Genomic DNA, 18,943 nt, shown 5'->3' on the forward strand with positions numbered 1-18,943 from the left:
ACCATGATCGACTGTGAGGGTCAGCGGGTAGTGGTTCGAACCCCGAGTGGGGGAGAACTGGTGGTATATGGTGAGGGCACCAGGCCGAGATCAGGGTTCTGTTCGGCGGCCAGGGCTCGACAGTATATTCAGCACGGGTGTGCCGATTATTTGGCGTATGTGGTAGATACGCGAGTTAGAGAGCAGCTCTCTGTATCAGAGGTACCAGTGGTTAGAGAGTTTGCGGATGTATTTCCGGAGGAGTTACCCGGAGTGTCTCCGGTGAGGCAGGTTGAGTTTAGGATTGATCTAGTGCCAGGTGCGGCCCCTATCGCCAAGGCGCCATACCGTTTGGCACCGCCATAAATGCAGGAGCTATCATCTCAGTTGCAGGAACTGCTGGGTAAGCAGTTTATTCGTCCGAGTAGCTCACCCTGGGGAGCACCCGATCCTCTTCGTCAGGAAGAAGGATGGTTCGCACAGGATGTGCATTGACTATAGGGAGTTGAATAAGTTAACGGTAAAGAACCGTTATCCGCTCCCGAGGATAGATGATCTCTTTGACCAGCTGCAGGGTGCATCTTGATTTTCCAAGATTGATTTGAGATCAGGTTACCACCAGGTCAGGGTGAGGGAGGAAGATGTGGAGAAGACCGCCTTCCGAACTCGTTATGGTCATTACGAGTTCGTGGTGATGCCGTTTGGACTCACCAACGCGCCAGCAGTGTTCATGGATCTGATGAACCGAGTCTGCTGACCGATGCTCGATCGCTTGGTCATTGTATTTATAGATGATATCTTGGTGTATTCCAAGACCCGAGAGCTGCATGAGGAGCACCTCAGGGAGCTGTTGGAGGTGCTACGACGAGAACGACTTTATGCCAAGTTCTCGAAGTGTGAGTTCTGGTTGCGGGAGGTTCAGTTCCTTGGACATCTCGTTAACTAGGATGGTATTTTGGTCCATCCGGCCAAGGTGGAGGCGGTCATGCAGTAGGAGGCACCGAGATCTCCCTCAGACATCATGGAGTTTTCTGGGCTTAGCAGGGTATTATCGGAGATTCATTTGTGATTTCTCCAAAATTGTTGTACCCCTCACTCGTCTAACGAGAAAAGGGGTGGACTTCCGGTGGGGCCAGGAGCAGCAGAGGGCATTTGAGACCCTCTGGCAGCGGTTATGTGAGGCGCCGGTGTTGAAACTCCCCGAGGGAGTGGAGAATTCCGTGGTATATTGTGATGCGTCTATAGCATGTTTAGGGGAAGTCCTCATGCAGAGGGGATGGGTTATAGCTTATGCATCACGACAGTTGAAGCCGCATGAGACGAGATACCCCACACACGATCTTGAGTTGGGAGTGGTGGTCTTCGCTCTCAAGATTTGGAGGCGCTATCTGTACGGGGTCCGTTGTACCATATACACGGATCACAAGAGTTTGAGGCATATTATGGATCAGCCGAACCTGAATATGAGGCAGCGCAGGTGGCTGGATGTAGTAAAGGACTATGACTGTGAGATCCTTTACCATCCTGGTAAAGCGAATGTGGTCGCGGACGTTCTGAGCCGCAAGTCAGCTGGGCCTTCTACCCCAGCCAGGTGTATGAGGATAGCGGTGGATTCCCCGCTGGTGGGTTTGGTCAGAGATGCTCAGATCGAGTGTATGAATCCGGAGAACATGAAATTGGAAAGGATTAAGGGCGAAAGCGCCCGGTTTGTTCAGGATAGTCGTGGGCTACTGACCCGATATGGTCGGGTTTTGGTTCCGATGACCGGAGGAGTTAGACAGACAGTGATGGAGGAGGCTCATAAGTCTCGTTTTTCTATTCACCCGGGGGCTACCAAGATGTACCGAGATTTGAGTTTGGGTTATTGGTGGCGTGGTATGAAGAAAGATATTGCTTGGTACGTTGAGAGGTGCTTGACCTACAGAATGGTCAACGCTGAGCACCAAAGGCCACATGGTAAGTTACAGCCCCTGGAGATACCCATATGGAAATGGGAACGAATTACGATGGATTTCGTCATGAAGTTGCCGAAGACGGCAAAGGGATTCGACGCTATATGGGTCATCGTGGATCGATTGACCAAGAGTGCCCATTTTCTAGCTATTTGGGAGAGTTCGTCGGCGGAGAAGTTGGCCGACCTATACGTCCGCGAGATCGTCTCTCGCCATGGGGTTCCAGTTTCCATAGTTTCCGATCGGGATGTCCGATTTACTTCCCGTTTTTGGCAGAAGTTCCACGAGGAACTAGGTACGAGACTGCATTTCAGTACAACGTTCCATCCGCAAACTAATGGGCAGAGTGAGCGGACCATTCAGACCCTCGAAGATATGCTGAGGGCGTGCGTCATTGATTTCGGTGGGAGTTGGGATTCCCACCTACCGCTTGTGGAGTTCGCCTACAATAACAGGTATCATTCCAGTATTGGTGCCCCGCTGTGACATCCCCATTTTTCACGGCCAGAAAAGATCGATTTTGTTTATGCTTTATAAAAATCAGAGTACTTCTTTTCATAAAAACGTTGTGGAATTTGTTCCCAAAAAAACATGATAAATATGTTATTAAAACATTTTCGAAGGAACGTATTTTATTTCAAAACGTTTGGGATGTCATCGTCAATACAGAAACATAAGCATAAACAGAACTTACTTTTATTTACACTAGTGATCTGCATCTCTTTAATCTCTTAGTGTAATGTGACTTCGTATCGACACCTGTGATATAAATAAACTGAGTGGGTCAGGTTGGGAAACTTGGTGAGTACATAGGGTTTTCAACCCACAATAATATAATTATTATGTTTAATCATCAAACAGTTAACCCAATTACCCATCCCCATTATCTTCTTTATTCTTAAGGATCTACCCTAAGAATCAGTTATTTCTTGTTCATTCATTCCTAAGGAGTATCCTAAGGAATAGGTATGAATTCCATCGTTGTAAATGACCCATCTGTCAAGCACAACTACTAGTTCTGTCACTAGGGCGCAGTTGCCAAAATTGTGACATTCTCTATGGGGCGCATCTGCCGGAATAGTCCTTAAGGCGCATCTGTCGGGATTATGAGGTTCTCTATTAGGCGCTTCTGCCGGTAGAGTCCTTTAGGCGCTTCTACCGGGTTTTATTGACAGTATCGTTTTCGAGAGTCCACTCGCAATACATATCAATGAGTTTTTTTAGAATACACCAGTGAACACGTCGTTCACAACACCTACAGGTTGCGAGCCTGCTAGTGTTCCACTGGACTGTCTAGAATAGTCCGTGGTTGTCATCCATACTCTGCTGAATGACGGGGCCATCATTTGGGAAAAAGGCTTCTCACATCGTCCACCTCTCACCCTCACCTCACGGTCTATTTCACCTCTCAACTCATCATCCAACTCATATTTCATCTATTACATCTACCCATGTCTTACCCCCAACATTTTCGTAGATATAAAATACATATACAGTTTAAATCATTTAAAACGTGTATAGAATCGTTCACCCAGCATAGATTACAAGTATTCAGATAATATGCACACATAACACGTAATTTATATAAAATACTTCATATCTATGTGTAAGCTAAAAGTAGTTACGCACTCACTTGAAAGGTGGTGACTCAGTACTCGGACAGCGCTCTGATACTCTCAAAACAATTTCCTTCGATAAAACCTAGTACCAATACCACTAGGGTTTAGTCTAACGATAACCGCGACAAATTAATAGCCTGACTATTATTACTACTATATAAGCGTTAAATAACACTCAATATAACTCATAATAATAGCCCAAATAATTATTTTAAGGACCTAATAACATTCCTATAATTATTTGAAAGCTATATTAAAAATTGTGTAAGCGTAGCTCACTTACAGCGGATTTTAACGAAAACCAGAACTTTATTTGGAGCAGTGTTTCGAAACCGAAAGACTCTTTTTCTCGGGACTCCGGGAGCCTCGGGGCTTCCCTCGGGTGCTAGGGAGGTTCCCTAGGGTTTAGGAGTGTTTAGAACACTTAGAGAGAGAAAGAAGTTAGAGAGAGAGAGAGTGAAGAAAGGTGTGGAAAATGCGGAACCCTCGTCCTCCTTTTATACCCAGCGAGGCCTCGGATTACGCTGGGCGTAGTCCTTGGCTACGCTGGGCGTAGTCTCGGATAGGATTGCCAGCTTCGCACAGCTGGCTCGCACCTTCTTTGGATGGATAAGACACGAGGGTATGTGGGGCATACTCACCTCGGACGCGGGGCATAAAGCGAGGGTGACGCGTCGGTCATCGGATGCGAGACCGTGGGGAGCAAGGGAAGGCTAGGATCGTGCCACGTCATCACCAGCTTCGCAAATTGCACTCTCAACTTCTAAAAATCATAACTTTCACATACGACCTCTGTTTTCAACGTTATTTATATCCACGCGAAGGTGGGAACGTACTCTACAACTTTCGTTTAGACTCTGTCGGCTAATTTTGACTCTATTTTAAATTTTATATTATTAACAGGCCGGGACACGATTGGTCCGTTAAATCCTCATAACTTCTTCATCCGACGTCCGTTTTCGCCCATCTTTTTCTCGTTATGCTACTTTTAACGAGATCTTCGATTCTCTTTTAGGTCGTGTCTGCTAAAAACCGCTCGATCTAATATTCGAATTTCGGGTTGTACACTACTAATCTGAAACTTCGAAAAATCATAACTTCTTCATACGAAGTCAGATTTGGGCGTTCTTTTTATCGATGTTCTTAGTTTAACCTATTCTACGACTTTCGTTTAGATCACTAAGGCTAAATCTTGATCTATCGTAAATTCACTATTTACGCTTCCCGGTGTCGTGCCGGTTCCGTCGCGAAACTTCGACGGGCCATAACTTCTTCGTTATAACTCGGATTTCGGCGGTCTTTATATGTACGGAAACCTTGTAACATATACTAAAACTTGGTTAAGATTATTTATTCTAAATAATATTTTGCCGAAAAGTCATTTTCGACACTTATTGCCTCTAAATTGACTAGCCCGGATCTACGGGCGTTACACCCGCCATTCGAGCTGTTGTATGGGCGGAAGTGTAGGACCTTAGTCTGTTGGGGAGAGGTTGGGCACAGGGTGATGGGTCGTACAGAGGTAGTTCTGCAAACTACCGAGATGATATAGTAGATTAGACAGCGGCTGCAGACCGCTCAAAGTCGGCAGAAAAGTTATGCTGACCGGCGCCGATCTGAGCTGGAATTTCAGGTGGGTGACATGGTTCTCCTGAAGGTCTCACCCTGGAAGGGTGTGATCCATTTCAGGAAGAGGGGGAAATTGGGTCCCCGATTCATTGGGTCGTTCAGGATTGTTGCCAGGGTTGGCAAGGTTGCTTATAGGCTAGAGCTTCCGGAGGAACTTAGCCGGATCCACAGCACATTTCATGTTTCGCAATTACGAAAGAGCGTCATGGACTAGGAGGCAGTGGTGTCGTTGGACGATATCCAGGTCGAAGAACGTTTGAACTATGTGGAAAGGCCTGTGGTGATTTTGGAAAGAAAGAAGAAGATTTTGCGGAACAATGAAATACCTTTGGTAAAGGTACAATGGGAACATCGGAAGGGATCCGAGTGGACGTGGGAGCCAGCGGCAGAGATGTGCGAGCATTATCCGGTGCTGTTTATCCCAGCGGACTTCGAGGACGAAGTATAGTTCAAGTGGGGGAGAGTTGTAACGCCCCGATTTTCAGGTAATAATTTAAATAAAAACATTTTTGGGTTTTGGCCCTACTCGACGAGTTGGTTTTCCTACTCATCGAGTAGCAACGGGTCGAATCGCGAATTAAGTGGCCTACTCGGCGAGTCCTTTGTTGGACTCGACGAGTAGGAGCTGGAGAGTGAAACCCTAAGTTCCGAGGTTTGCACCCCTATTTAAAGAAGCTCAAGCCTCTCTCAATTCTTTGGCAGCCCCCTTTGCATCTCTATCTTGTGTGTGTGTGCGCCCTTTGTGTGTTGAAGTTTTAGAAAGGATTTTTGGTGGAAAAGTTTGGTGAATCAAGTGATTTTGGCAAGGAGCTGGGAAGAGATCCGATTTCTTCTTCTGTGGACATCTCTTGGGAAGGTAATTGACTATTTCCCTCAGTTATTTCAGTTAGACCTCATCTATGAATGAGTTTTAGGGTTTTTCAAAGGGGATCAAGTTGGTATGGCAATCTATGGGCTAGATCTGAAGTTGTAACTTCAGATCTGGACACCCTTTGGATTATTTGAACATAAAGTTCCGGCTTTAGTCGAGTGTAAGGTCCCCTTGGTCCATGAGCACCCATTAAGGGCTTGGTTTTGGCATTTGGAGCTTGTAAGGCAATGCATGCACATAAATTTTGAAACTTTACATGATAAGTAGGCTTAAGGAAGCTAGATCTACAATTTGGGACCTTGCCATGGCTTATAGACGTCTGCATGCTAAGTTGACGGAAGGAACTCGGCGAGTCGCAAAGCCGACTCGGTGAGTCATATGAAGATATGCATAGGACCCGGCGAGTTGGATGAACAACTCGACGAGTCAGTTGAAGGAAGCCGTGAACTCGACGAGTTGGTTGAACAACTCGGCGAGTTAGATGAAGTTGGTCATGAAACTCGACGAGTTGAAGAACAACTCGGCGAGTTGTATGAGTTTTAGCCAAGGACGTGTTTGCATGTATACCCGTCGAGTTGCAAGGAGGAAACTCAAGGGTGGCCTTGAGACCTGATCAGGATTCGAAGGAACTCGACGAGTCACCCTGATGACTCGGCAAGTTGGTGTGTGCTTCAAAGACTTGGTGAGCCGCCGAGTGTACTCGACGAGTTGAGGTCAACATGAACGGTTGACCTTAACCAATGACTTTGACCTTGATCAGGGATTGACTAGTAGGTTATGGGATGTCTCATAAGAGTAAGAACTTATGAGTATATTGTGCTATGGTTATAGGTGGTGGAGCCGGTGTCAAGTGATCCGATAGTTGGAGTTCGCATTTCTATCGACATCTGCGAGGTGAGTTATCCTCACTATATCGATAGGGTCTACGACACCAAGGCCGGCCCTTATGGTTTATATCCTGGGTTAGGATAGTTGCCTTGTTATTGCCATGTTAGATTTCATCCTGGTTTGGGATGTGTGTTATGTTATTGCTTTGCTAGAATTTATCCTGCTTAGGATGGTTGTTATACTAGAGATCGGTAGTTACGGTATGCTGCATAAGATTCTGATCTGTTGGATTGGAATAAGGATAGATAGTATGTTATGCTTATATGGCCTGTGAGATAGATACTCTAGCTATGAGTGAAACTCTATGATTGATGGTCAATGAGATAGATATGTTTGCTATGTGTACATGCCAGTATATGATAGTATGCGTACATGGTTAGTTACTTGTTGGCTGGGTTGAGGCGGTCCTGCTTTGTGCTGAAGGCCAACACACCCTCTGAGCGGTCCGGGGAGACTGTAGGCCCACGCGGTGGACCAGTCATGCCGAAGGCTCGGGATAGATTCAGATAGACTGTAGGCCCAGTAGGGCGGACCAGTCCGGTCGATGGCCCAGTATGTATGTTGTTTGATTGTTCGTATGGCTATGGTTTCTGCCAGTGTGGTATTGGTATTTTGGGGGAAGCTCACTAAGCCCTCGGGCTTACAGTTTTCAATTTATTGTTTCAGGTACTTCAAGAGAGCGAGGGAAGGCGAAGGCGTGATCGTACCGCTCCTCATCCTCATGATCTATTTTGGGACACTCTGATGATAAATGAATCGGAAATGTTTTGTAAAAACAAATGCTACTTGACTCTTTTTTTAGTGTTAAAAGTTTAAATTTGGCGTAAATTTATGGCTGTTACAATTCCTTACATCAAGACCCCTTTCACGGGTCAACCTTGGTCAAAGTCAATGTATAAGTCAAAGTCAATGCTTAGTCAAAGTCAAAGTCAACAATCCGAGTTGATTCAACTCGTTGAGTCATCCCCCTGACTCACCGAGTTCCCTTGCTACCCATAGTCGTGATAACACGAGCCAACTTGTCGAGTCCCTTCACAGACTCGTCGAGTTCTACCTTGTTCAGAATCAAGACAAATCTACTTAACTCGTCGAATCCCTCTCTGGACTCACCGAGTTCCTCAGTCTGTTTGGACCATCTTAATAGATTAATCCCCAACTCTTCAGATCTAAGCTTCATACTTCTCATATACCATGAAAATGTCTTTTTAAGGGTAAAGTTTCCAACTTTGCCCATTAATACCTTTACTTCATGGGTTTAGCTCAAACCCTAACTCTTTAGGACCTAGATCTTGGTCCACAAGCCATCTATACACCAAACTAAAGCTTACAAACAGTGATATAGACCCTAAACACTACATAGACACGTAAAGCTTCCACCTTTCACTCCATGCATGGCCTTTTGGAGCTTAAAATGCCAAAATGACATCTTATGGCTTGCATGGGGATTCAATATCCATAAAGTTTGCATATTTATACCATGAAAGCCCTCCATGAGTCCAGATCTGAAGGTATACTCACTTGGGACGTCCATATCCCAAAGATCAAGCTTCTTGGACCAAAAACCCAATAAAGTGAAAATAAGGAGATATAAGAAGCGACTAAGCAAGTTTGAGACTTGATTACCAGAAAATAATGAGAATGAAAGGAAGTCTTTGGATCTACTAGCTTCTCCTTGAATCCTATAACTTCTTCTTCTTCTTCCACAAGCTTCAAAATACACAAAGTTTCACTCACAAATGGCTTACAAGCTCACAAATGCATTAGGGTTTCTGAATCTAGGGTTTGGGACTTGGAGGCTGGAAATGAGGCCGACAAGTGGGGATTAGGATGCTTAAATAAAGTGTAAAACCCTACTCGTCAAGTCGAGGCTCTCAACTCGTCAAGTAGGTGACTTAAAATCCCGCGTCAATTCTGGTTCCTCTCGACGAGTTTGGGGCTCCCAACTCATCGAGTTGCTCTACAAAAGTGAATAAATTATAATTAAATGCGTACTAGGAACCAGTCGTTACAAAATATATTTTTGAAACAATTATGATTTTTAAGTATATTAAAACATGATTACTTATTACTTACAAATAAAAGCTGATGATACACAATCACAAAAAGATAGGTCGATCTTCTTTCGTTTTCCGTGTTGAAATGAATAAAATACTAAGAAAATAAGGAGATTGGACTTTTAAGTGTGGGGACCTTTTGTCTTAAACTCGTTATTCGTAAAGTACATTTTGCAGACCACATGTTAATCTTGTTAAACCCAAAAAATAAAGGTTTAGATAAGATATTACGACCTAGGGTATTGTCATTTTAGTGAATAACTCGATATTAAAATAATAATTATTCTAATTTCATCAATTAAATCTAATAAGAGAAACAAAAATAAAAAAATACTAAGGGGGTGTTTAGATTAGCTTATTAGCTTATTTGTGGTGAGAATAAGCAGTAAGCAATAAACAAATGGGAGATGCTTATTAAAATTAGTTTATTTAGCTTATTCCTAACACAATAAGCTGATTTTTAAGGACTTTATCTAAACACTTAAACTTAACTTATTAAAATTAGCTTATTCAACTTATTACTAAGGCTATGTTTGGCGTACTAGCTGAAAAGCTAGCTGTTAGCTGATTAGTTGGGTGATAGTTGAAAAGCTAGTTGTTAAATAAAAAGCTAGTTGATAGCTGAAAAGCTAGCTGATAAAAAATGACGTTTGGTAAAACTAGCTGAAATATATAAAATTACATAAAAGGACATGTGAGAGTATGTGTTTCTATAATTAATTAAGGGGTATATTTGGAAATTTTTAAAAAAGCTCATAAAAAGCTAGTCTAAGGATGTGTTTGGCGCGCCACAGCTAGCTGATAAGATAGTTTATTTTTCGAGCTTTTTTATGTTGTCGTGTTTGGTAAGCCAAAAAGTAGCTGATAAACTAGCTTTTTGAAAAGCTACTTAGACTAGCTTTTTAGGAGTTTTTTTAAAATTTTCTAAATACACCCGTTAATTAATTATAGAAACACATATTCTTACATGTCCTTTTATGTAATTTTATATATTTCAGCTGGTTTTACAAAACGTTATTTTTTATCAGCTAGCTTTTTATTTAACAACTAGCTTTTCAGCTAACAGCCAACTTTTCAGCTAGTACGCCAAACATAGCCTAAGTAGCTTTTCAAAAAGCTAGCTTATAAGCTACTTTTTGGCTTACCAAACACGACAACATAAAAAAACTCAAAAAATAAGCTAGCTTATCAACTAGCTGTGACGCGCCAAGCACAGCCTAATTCAATAAACTGATTTGTAATGATTTTATCCAAACACTTAAACTTAGCTCATTGCACTAGTTGTTGTTTTTTTTTTTTTTTTTTTTTTTTTTTTTTTTTTTTTAAAATCCAAATACCCCCTAATAAGAGAAACCTGATGAGCGACTTCCATTCCCTCTTTTACAGCCCTAGTCATCGACGTTAACGACGTCACCCCACGCTCTTCCTCTTCATCGATTCAATTCCGACGAACCTCCGGCATTCATTATGGTAACTGATTCAAACTCTTAGCATCTTTCTCTTAATCGTATTTAATAATTCGCGAGGTTCATCAACGTTAATTCTTGAGTTGTTGCCAACTATAGAATGCCAAGCATTGTTCTCATCTTAGTTTACTCGCAAGATCTGAATGTAACTTCTGAATTCAAAGCAATTCTAACGGGATTATGTGCGATTTAATCGCAACAGTTTTTGTATCTCGAGTATGCCTGAATTGCGTGCTATTTTTTTTAATGATTATAGGTACGCTTACAGCTTGATCCATTTCTGAATGAGCTAACTACCATGTTTGAGCATACCACAGAAAAAGGATCTGTGTGGGTTACTCTCAAACACTGTAAGTTTGTTCCTCCTTTTCTTTCTCTGATTCTGAATTTGTTTCCAATTGAAGATATTGATTGTGAATTTGGTTAAAACTATGCCTCAGCTTCTGACAAGTCTAAGGTGCAGAAGAACAAGATGATAACTGCTGGTAAAGAACTTGAATACAAATGTCTTGTTAGAGCAACTGATGGCAAGAAGAACATTTCCACATTGGTAACTAATTCATACTGAAGTTTTTAATCCTTTTTGGAACTCTTTCATTGTTCGATTCCTTTTAGCAAACTGAATGGATCAATTAGAAAACTTTGTATATGCCCTTCTTAATCTGTAAATGTTACTATGTTGGATAATGAATTCTTACGTTTTAGGGTAAGGGGTATAATGAAAAGGGAGAACTTGCTGATAAATCTAAAATATAGGTTAGGACTTTTGAGTATTCTGTTCCTGAGTATAATGAACTTGCACCATAGTATAAAGCCAGTTTGTTAACATTTGTTGATTATTAGTTCTTGTGAAATGCTACTTTTAGAAGGACTAAAACTTTAGAAACCAATATCAATGAATTGTAGGATTCCCCTATGACATGATATGAATACAGATTGGTTTCTTTTCTAATAACAGGTTGGAGCAAAGGAACATCAACGGTTTCAAGCATATTATGCTACTATTTTGAAGGCTCGCATGACATCTTTGAAAAAGAGAGAGAAGAAGGACAAGAAAAAGGCTGCAGATGCTGATAAGAAGCAACAAGTCTCAAAGAAACCTAAAACTACTACAACCAACCCTTGAGATCTCTTGTTGATGATTTCTTTTGTGCTTTTTCCCAAAAGATTTTTGCCAATTACTCTGTGTCTTTCCTTTCAAGAATCATAGATACAAATGAGTATATTGTTACAAGTTGGTTTTTAATGGATAGGTATTATATCAACTGCAGAATGACATGAATTGATTTTGAGCTATGCATTGCCTTTAACTCTTGCTTCCCTTGGAAGGTAACTCATCTTGTTGTCTTTCTTCATATTATCGGTTTTCTGTCTTAGGGGCTGTTTGATAGAATTGAACCATTTGAACCATTTAGTGTTGAATGATAACCTCTTAATGGTTAAGAGAAGGTGGGATTTCTTAACAGTTTAGAGGCTGTATCAAACGTGTTGAATGTTGACCAGTTTAGTTTAGAGGTCATGGGTGGATTCAGATGTTACCAAACAACCACTTACATACAAACTTAGTTGCCATGGGAATTGTGCATTTAACTATGCAAGTAGGATTATGGAAGTGTTAGAACCCATAATTTACATAAGTTTACAGGGGTAAGAAGGAGATTAGATCATTAGATGTAGATAGTCTTACCTACATCCAAGGGTAGAGAGAGTATGCTTCCATAGGGGGAAGTGTTAGAACCCAAATTTAATAACAATAAACAATAGAAAGACTTAAAAATTAGGCTTTTTATATATTTTTTGTATTTTTTTTATTAGAACATACACAACAGGAGAGCTTTTAGATGGAGCTTGTTTAACACTTTAGCATAATCTAAACATCCCAAAAACCTTAAAAAGATGTCCACAATAGAAGAGCATTTTATCCCAAAAACCTTAAAAAGATATCCACAATAGAAGAGCATTTTACATGAGCTTATTTGTGGGGAGTTGGGAACAATATATATTTTTTATATATAATTTTAATTATTTGTTGCTTATATGACCCATCAACTTTATTGAAAAAAAACTCTTCTTTAGAGCTTGTAACTGCACAAGCTATTACCAATAAACTTATGAAAAATATTCAATGTTTTAAAAACCGGTTTTTTAGTTGAACCGATCTAATGACTGATTCCTTCATGGTTCAACTATTGGTTCAACCGTCAGTCTAAATCTGTCAGTGGTGTGTCTGTCTCAACTTCTGAATCGTGTACACCGTGAATAACTAGATTGATCGAGTTATTCAATTTTATTTGGAAATTGATTGTTTTTAATGGGTTAACTAAAATCCAATTATTCAAATCGAATACGAGATTTACCGGTTTTATCACACCGGTTCAACCTAGTTTTTGAAGAAGTTTTCCACTTCAATCCGGTCTAGATCTTAGCATAAAATCCAATGTGCGTTTTTCCAATTACGAGGTATCCTCAAGCCTAGGTAGTAAGAGACATGTGGCAGGGACGCAACTGGTTCCTCTTCTTCTATAGGGGTCACATCTCCTACAAACTTGTATGCTTCATACTCCATTTCCCACTCGGGCTCTTGTTCCATCTCCTCTAGATCCTCACTAAGGTCCTCCTCGGGTCTCTCCTCGATAAGTATCAGCACGTCCTTGTCCTGTGGAGCAGGGAAATAGGGATCCCCTCACAGATGGTAAGGCGAGTCCACCTCTTGCTCGTTCTCATCCCCCTCTTGACTCTATCCTATAAATAAATTTTCAGTATTTTTGGTTTTGATATAATACACATATATTTCACAGTTTTAAGCATTTATGAGTTAATCTTAATTCTATTAACATTTTTCCAATCATTTAAGAAATCAACTAATTCACTTAGATTAAATAGTGGATAGAATTTGATCATAATAAAACTTAGGCGCACAATTAGGTTTTGATGTGGTACGATCCATTTACTAGGGAACCTAGTTGATTATTTGATTTTCAAACTCTTGTATCTTTATATTTTTATCATCTTGAATTTGTTCGTGTATTATTAATTTATATCTGCTACTTTTGTAGTGTAGTTAATAATACGTATCACTTGTAGGTTTATAGGGATAAACCCGAATATAGAATCGTAGTTCTAAGGAAAGAACCTAAGTGTAATGCGTCGTAGACTTATAGGTGTATGTCTATTAGCAAGATGTTAAAGGTTTAGGAATACCTAAACCTATTGGAGTAAGCGCTTAGACTATAGTCGTGCTCTCCTATGAAAAGTACTAATTCATTATAGTCGTTAGCTCTAATACCAATCTATCACACACCAACCAACGACGGAAATGCTGGGGTTGAGACTTAAAATGTTGGATCATAGTTAAACAACATATATTGAATAATACCATAAATTATTATTACATTTATCCAAAGTCATAGAACAAAATTACATTGTTTAATAATTTCAAAAGCGTCAGACGCAGATTACAAATTCCTGCAAAACAGTAGAAGAGATTAAAGGCTACAACAGAGCCAACTATTTTTTATTGAAAATCAAATTCTTCATTCATACACCGGGTGTGTGTTCTTCCGGCCATTTTAGGTACCTAGAGATACATACGTTTAAAAAAAGTGTCAACAATAATGTTTGTGAGCTTTATAGGATTTTGACTCCGAGCATTCAATAGATCGAAACATTTTTAAAACCGATGATTTATAAAAGAATAAATTTTTACAATTTCATGCAATTTCTATTTCCATCCCAACAAATGAGTTTAGTTTTTCTGTCTAACTTATTAATTATATTTGATAACGAGAAATTATGTCATATCAAAGATTTAGTTATCCAATTGAATTAATCATAGACACAACCATTTGAAGAAAGGGTTATTTCATGTTAGTCTTATATTTTTCTAGATTATGTTTCCCAGTTCTAAGGTGGGCGTATAATTGACACTATAGACGTTCCTGCCCCATAAGGGCACGAGAAAAGGAGGTATCTGGATCATTACTAACGCATTAAGAAGTCGTGTAGTAACAAAGAAAGAACACTTGACGTCAGTTTAGTCTCGTTATACAAAGTCGTAGCTAGCAACCACAGGCGGAGAATATCGACTCGCATAAATCTACATCATCTGTCATAGATTTACACCAAAGTTCTTTATTATAAATCTATGTCGCACGCTTAGATTTACACTATAACTCCCTCCCGGATTAACGGTTATAACACTAGGGTTGATTCTAGGATTTTGATCCTAAGGAACGACAAGTATCACAACATAAATCTCGCCTTCAACGAATCTAGGATTTAACACACAAGCTCTAGTCTTAAACTCCCATGACAATTTTGTCAACAAACCAACTCACAATTCACACAAGGGATATCAATCTCTAATCTTAAGTTTGTAACATCCTGATGATGATGTATTTCTAATTTTCACCCCAAGGATGAAGATTATTTGCATTTTAGCCCTTGTGTATGAGAAGTGTTGCAAAATGGCCCATGGTGGCACTTTTGTAAATTTTAGGCGTACGATGGGCGTACGTGCCAGGACTTAAAACCCTAATTTTTAGGGTTTTGACCCTATTTAAACATTTTTATGTCCCAAGTCTCATTCCCTTCATCAGCCTCCTGCCCCATTTCAACCCTCTAGCAAACCCTAGGCCATTTTGAGCTTAGTGTGTGTGTTTTGGTGAACTTGAAGGAGGAAGGAAGAAGAGGAGATCACCCTAGAAGTGTGGAGCACCTTGGATCCAGAATCATCACCTTTGGACACTCTTTAGAGGTAAAAAGCTCTGGACTTGATGAAGCTATGCTTAGATCTAGTTTAGCTATGAAGTTTGTGCTCTTTTGGTCCCATTAGTTTGGTATTTTGAGTATGAGCTACTCCGATCCATTTAAGTTGTCCTTTCAGTCGTTTTGAAGTGTTTAGAAGCATAAAAATGTAGTCTTGGTCCTTATTCACCTTCCATGCATGAGTTTGGATGTCTTAATGGGTTGAGAGGTTAGGGCTTTGTTATTTAGCACTTAATGGTCATGCAAGACCATAAAGTTGGAAACTTTATGGTTAAGGACAACATTTGAGGTCTAGATCTGTGATTTGGGTGTAAGGACTTAAGCATTAAGCTCTTAATAAGAAGGAAAGGGGCCAGACGCATACGTTGGGCGTACCAAGTGGTACGTTGCGCGTACGCAGTCAACCACCCATTTTTGGTCAAGGTATGAGTACGCCCAGTGTACCAGCTGAGTACGCCCGTCGTACTCAGCTGAGTTGACTCGGTTGACTTTTTGACTTTGACCAAGTTTGACCTAAGGGTATATTGGGTATTTTGAGTGATATTTGAGATTGGTCATTATTTGGTGTATAGGTGACTAGTTAAGCTGGCATTCGGAGTTGCATCCTATTCAACGATCATTTCAAACTGAGAGGTGAGTTTTTCTCACTGTCCTTGTGGGTCGAAGGTACTAATGTCGGTCATTAGTATGTATCTTGGTATAGAGGATGTTACTATGATGTAGTGATTTGTTAGATCTGGTATATAGGATGTAGTATGCGGTGGTGATCTGTAGATCTGCCTGATCGTCTGCTGACTAGTTATATGTTTATCTGTTTAATGGATATATGTTATATGTTATGTATATGTCGACAAATTATGGTTGGGTTAAGGTAGTATTGCTTTGTGCAGTAGCCAACAAACCTGGGAGCAAGCTATACATAAGTTGTTGGCATGTATGGCAAGCCAGATATGAGTTGTAGACCTAAAGGGCAAGCTAGAATCATAATGTGGGCTCAAGGGTAATCAAGTCTGTTAGCTGTGGACCCAGTATATGTTCTTATATGTTTGTATGTTGGTACTTTGGGGGAACTCACTAAACTTTGGCTTACATTTTTAGTTTATTGTTTCAGGTACTTCAGAGGATCATGGGAAAGCAAATGCATGATCGTGCACATCTTCCTGTTTTTATGACACTGGATCTTGGGATACTCTGATGTTGAATAATACTTTTGAAACAATGGTTTTGTAAACACTTTATGGATGAAATTGGTTGTTTTTGAAAATTTTAAGTTTCTATTATTTTTTGGATGTTACAAAGTTTCTAATATTTTTATAAAACTTAGAGTTTTTAAGCGTAATTATGAATTTAATTCAAAGTTTGGATAGCGTGACTACTACGTTTTGAATAATTCTATATATTTAACCAATTGAAAATTATCCAAATAACACAGTTTAAAACACAAATATGCAAGTAAATGATTATTAATCTATCATTTTAATAACTCACTACGACACATGTTTAGGCATCACAATTGTTTAAACAACTTTATAAAAAAAATCTTTTTATGACATAATTTGTCATTAATTTTTATATATAACTCAATTAAAACATTTTGAGCCATTCTTTGTACAAAACCGATTTTTATATAAAGTCGAAATTCTTTTTATATAAAAATCATATTTTGGTCATTTCTTTTGTACATTCTTTCACATAAGGATCACATCTTGGTCACTTCTAATAAATATCTCATAAATACTCTAACTAATATTTTTACAAAAACCATGTATTTACATAATAGATAATATTTTCTTTAGCCAAACTTTTACTGGTCCATTTTTCGTATAAAATATCAAATAACATTTTAGGTTATCCATATACATACCTAATATATGTTTAAAGTACAGATTCTTAAAAGCCTATCATTTTACATAAAACTTCATAAAGAACACATATTTATCTTTTTTAAACACACCATTTGCCCAACAAGTTAAATGCTAAGTTTATGACATCAGAAATATCACAACTTCCATACTTATAATTCTGTAACAGATTCACAAGGATTCTAACATGTTATTTATGAATATATAACCATCTTGATCATAGTTATCTCGCAAAAACTGACTACATGCACAAAATCATAACATGGACATATATTTCCATGAAACTTTCGTTATAACATAACTAGTATGTATCTTCCCCCAAGTGATTTAAAACATAAAATGGGGCCATAAAGACTCACTTTTGAAGCGTGTTCTTGCTTGGGTTTTCGTTTATCTTCCCAGGAAACTTCTCGTCTCGAATTTTAACCAACTATTGAAAGAAGACCCGTAATTGTTTTAGCTTCTTTAACCCATGAAAATGATGAGGAATGGAGTTTTTCAGGACCGAAGAAGGAAGAAGAGGGAGCACCACATCAACCTCGGTGGTGATCGGCGGTAGTGGGGTGGCAGGGGTTGCTTCGGCATCCTCTAGCTGTCTTCCTCGTTTTCGGCAGCACCACAACGAAGGTAAGAAACAGGGCAGAAAGCAGCGATGCAAGAGGGTGTTTGGCTTGATCGTTTCATCGCAAACCAGAGGGTAAAGAGGAGGGGGGCTTCTGCCCTTGGCTCGCCGGAAACCACCAGCAAAACACCTTCGGTCGGGGTGTTCTTGATGAACCATGAAAACAGAAAAGAGAGAAGGGAGAAAGAGAGAAAATGATGAGTGTTTAAGTGTTTTTAGGCTCCTCTTTTCTGCATGAAGTGCTCTCTTTATAAGTGATCATCTCGCTTTTGAGTAGATGTACCTTTGTTTAAATGTGGAAGCAAAGTCTTACATCTTTTTCATTATGTATGTACTATGTTGGGAAAACTGCAATAAAGTCCCTACATATTGGCCTCATAATCGATTTAGTCCCTATATATTTTTTTTATTCAATTAAGTCCCAAATACCGGTAATCGTATTCAATTTAACCCTTTGACCTGGTCAACAGGTCATCTAAATTTCAAAAATTACATTTTTGGCCCAGATTTCAAAATTTATTACAAATTTGAACCAAAATTTACACTTTTGGCCCAAATTTTAAATTTTGTTACAAATTTGGTCTACACTTTACCCTTTTTGCCCAAATTTTAGAATTTTATTATGAATTCATCATAACTTTAGTTTTTTTACAACTTTTTTTCTCAAAGAACTGTTTGAAATATGTTTTTTCTTTATAACATCATATTTATACAAAAAAAAACACATTTTCACATAAAAATCTTATAGTTTATATATAAAACTTTCTTCAAAAAGTTTTTTGTATATGAAATATTTAGTTATAAAAATAAGTATTTATTAAGTATATAAATATATAGTGTAACAGCCCGGATTTCCAGGTATCTTTTATGCATATATTTTTGGTGTTTTGTAAGGGGACTCGGCGAGTTGGAGCTCAAACTCGCCGAGTAGGATCGCGGTTCTAGACGCGGGTTCGCGCCTGGACTCGGCGAGTCCAAGGAATGGACTCGGCGAGTCCGCGCTGTTTAATGAAACCCTAATTTCCCGGTCCTAAGCCCTATTTAAAGGACCTTATGGCCCTTCATTGCGGCTACCTTGACCTTGAGAGCACCAAATCAGCTGAGGGTTCTTGTGAGTGAGATAAGAGGCCATTATTCACCAATTTTGTGTGTGTTTTCAAGAAAGGAAGGGGAAAGTCAAGCTAGAAGAGTTGGGGAGCTTGGATCTACTTCCATTTCGTCAGAGGAAGCTTCT

At 39.6% G+C, this 18,943-nt stretch overlaps 1 protein-coding gene across 1 annotated transcript; it reads left to right on the forward strand.

Annotated features, from left to right (window-relative positions):
- Window positions 1-10,314: 10,314 nt before the first annotated feature.
- LOC111907211 (signal recognition particle 14 kDa protein) lies at window positions 10,315-11,723 on the forward strand. The gene is made up of 4 exons (XM_023903002.3): window positions 10,315-10,462; window positions 10,715-10,808; window positions 10,899-11,008; window positions 11,417-11,723. Exons 1-4 carry the CDS (start codon window positions 10,460-10,462, stop codon window positions 11,582-11,584), a joined length of 375 nt encoding a protein of 124 aa, XP_023758770.1. The 5' UTR covers window positions 10,315-10,459; the 3' UTR covers window positions 11,585-11,723.
- The last annotated feature ends 7,220 nt before the right edge of the window (window positions 11,724-18,943 follow it).

This window comes from Lactuca sativa, chromosome 3 (assembly GCF_002870075.4).
Source record: "Lactuca sativa cultivar Salinas chromosome 3, Lsat_Salinas_v11, whole genome shotgun sequence".
Taxonomy (NCBI): Eukaryota; Viridiplantae; Streptophyta; class Magnoliopsida; order Asterales; family Asteraceae; genus Lactuca; species Lactuca sativa.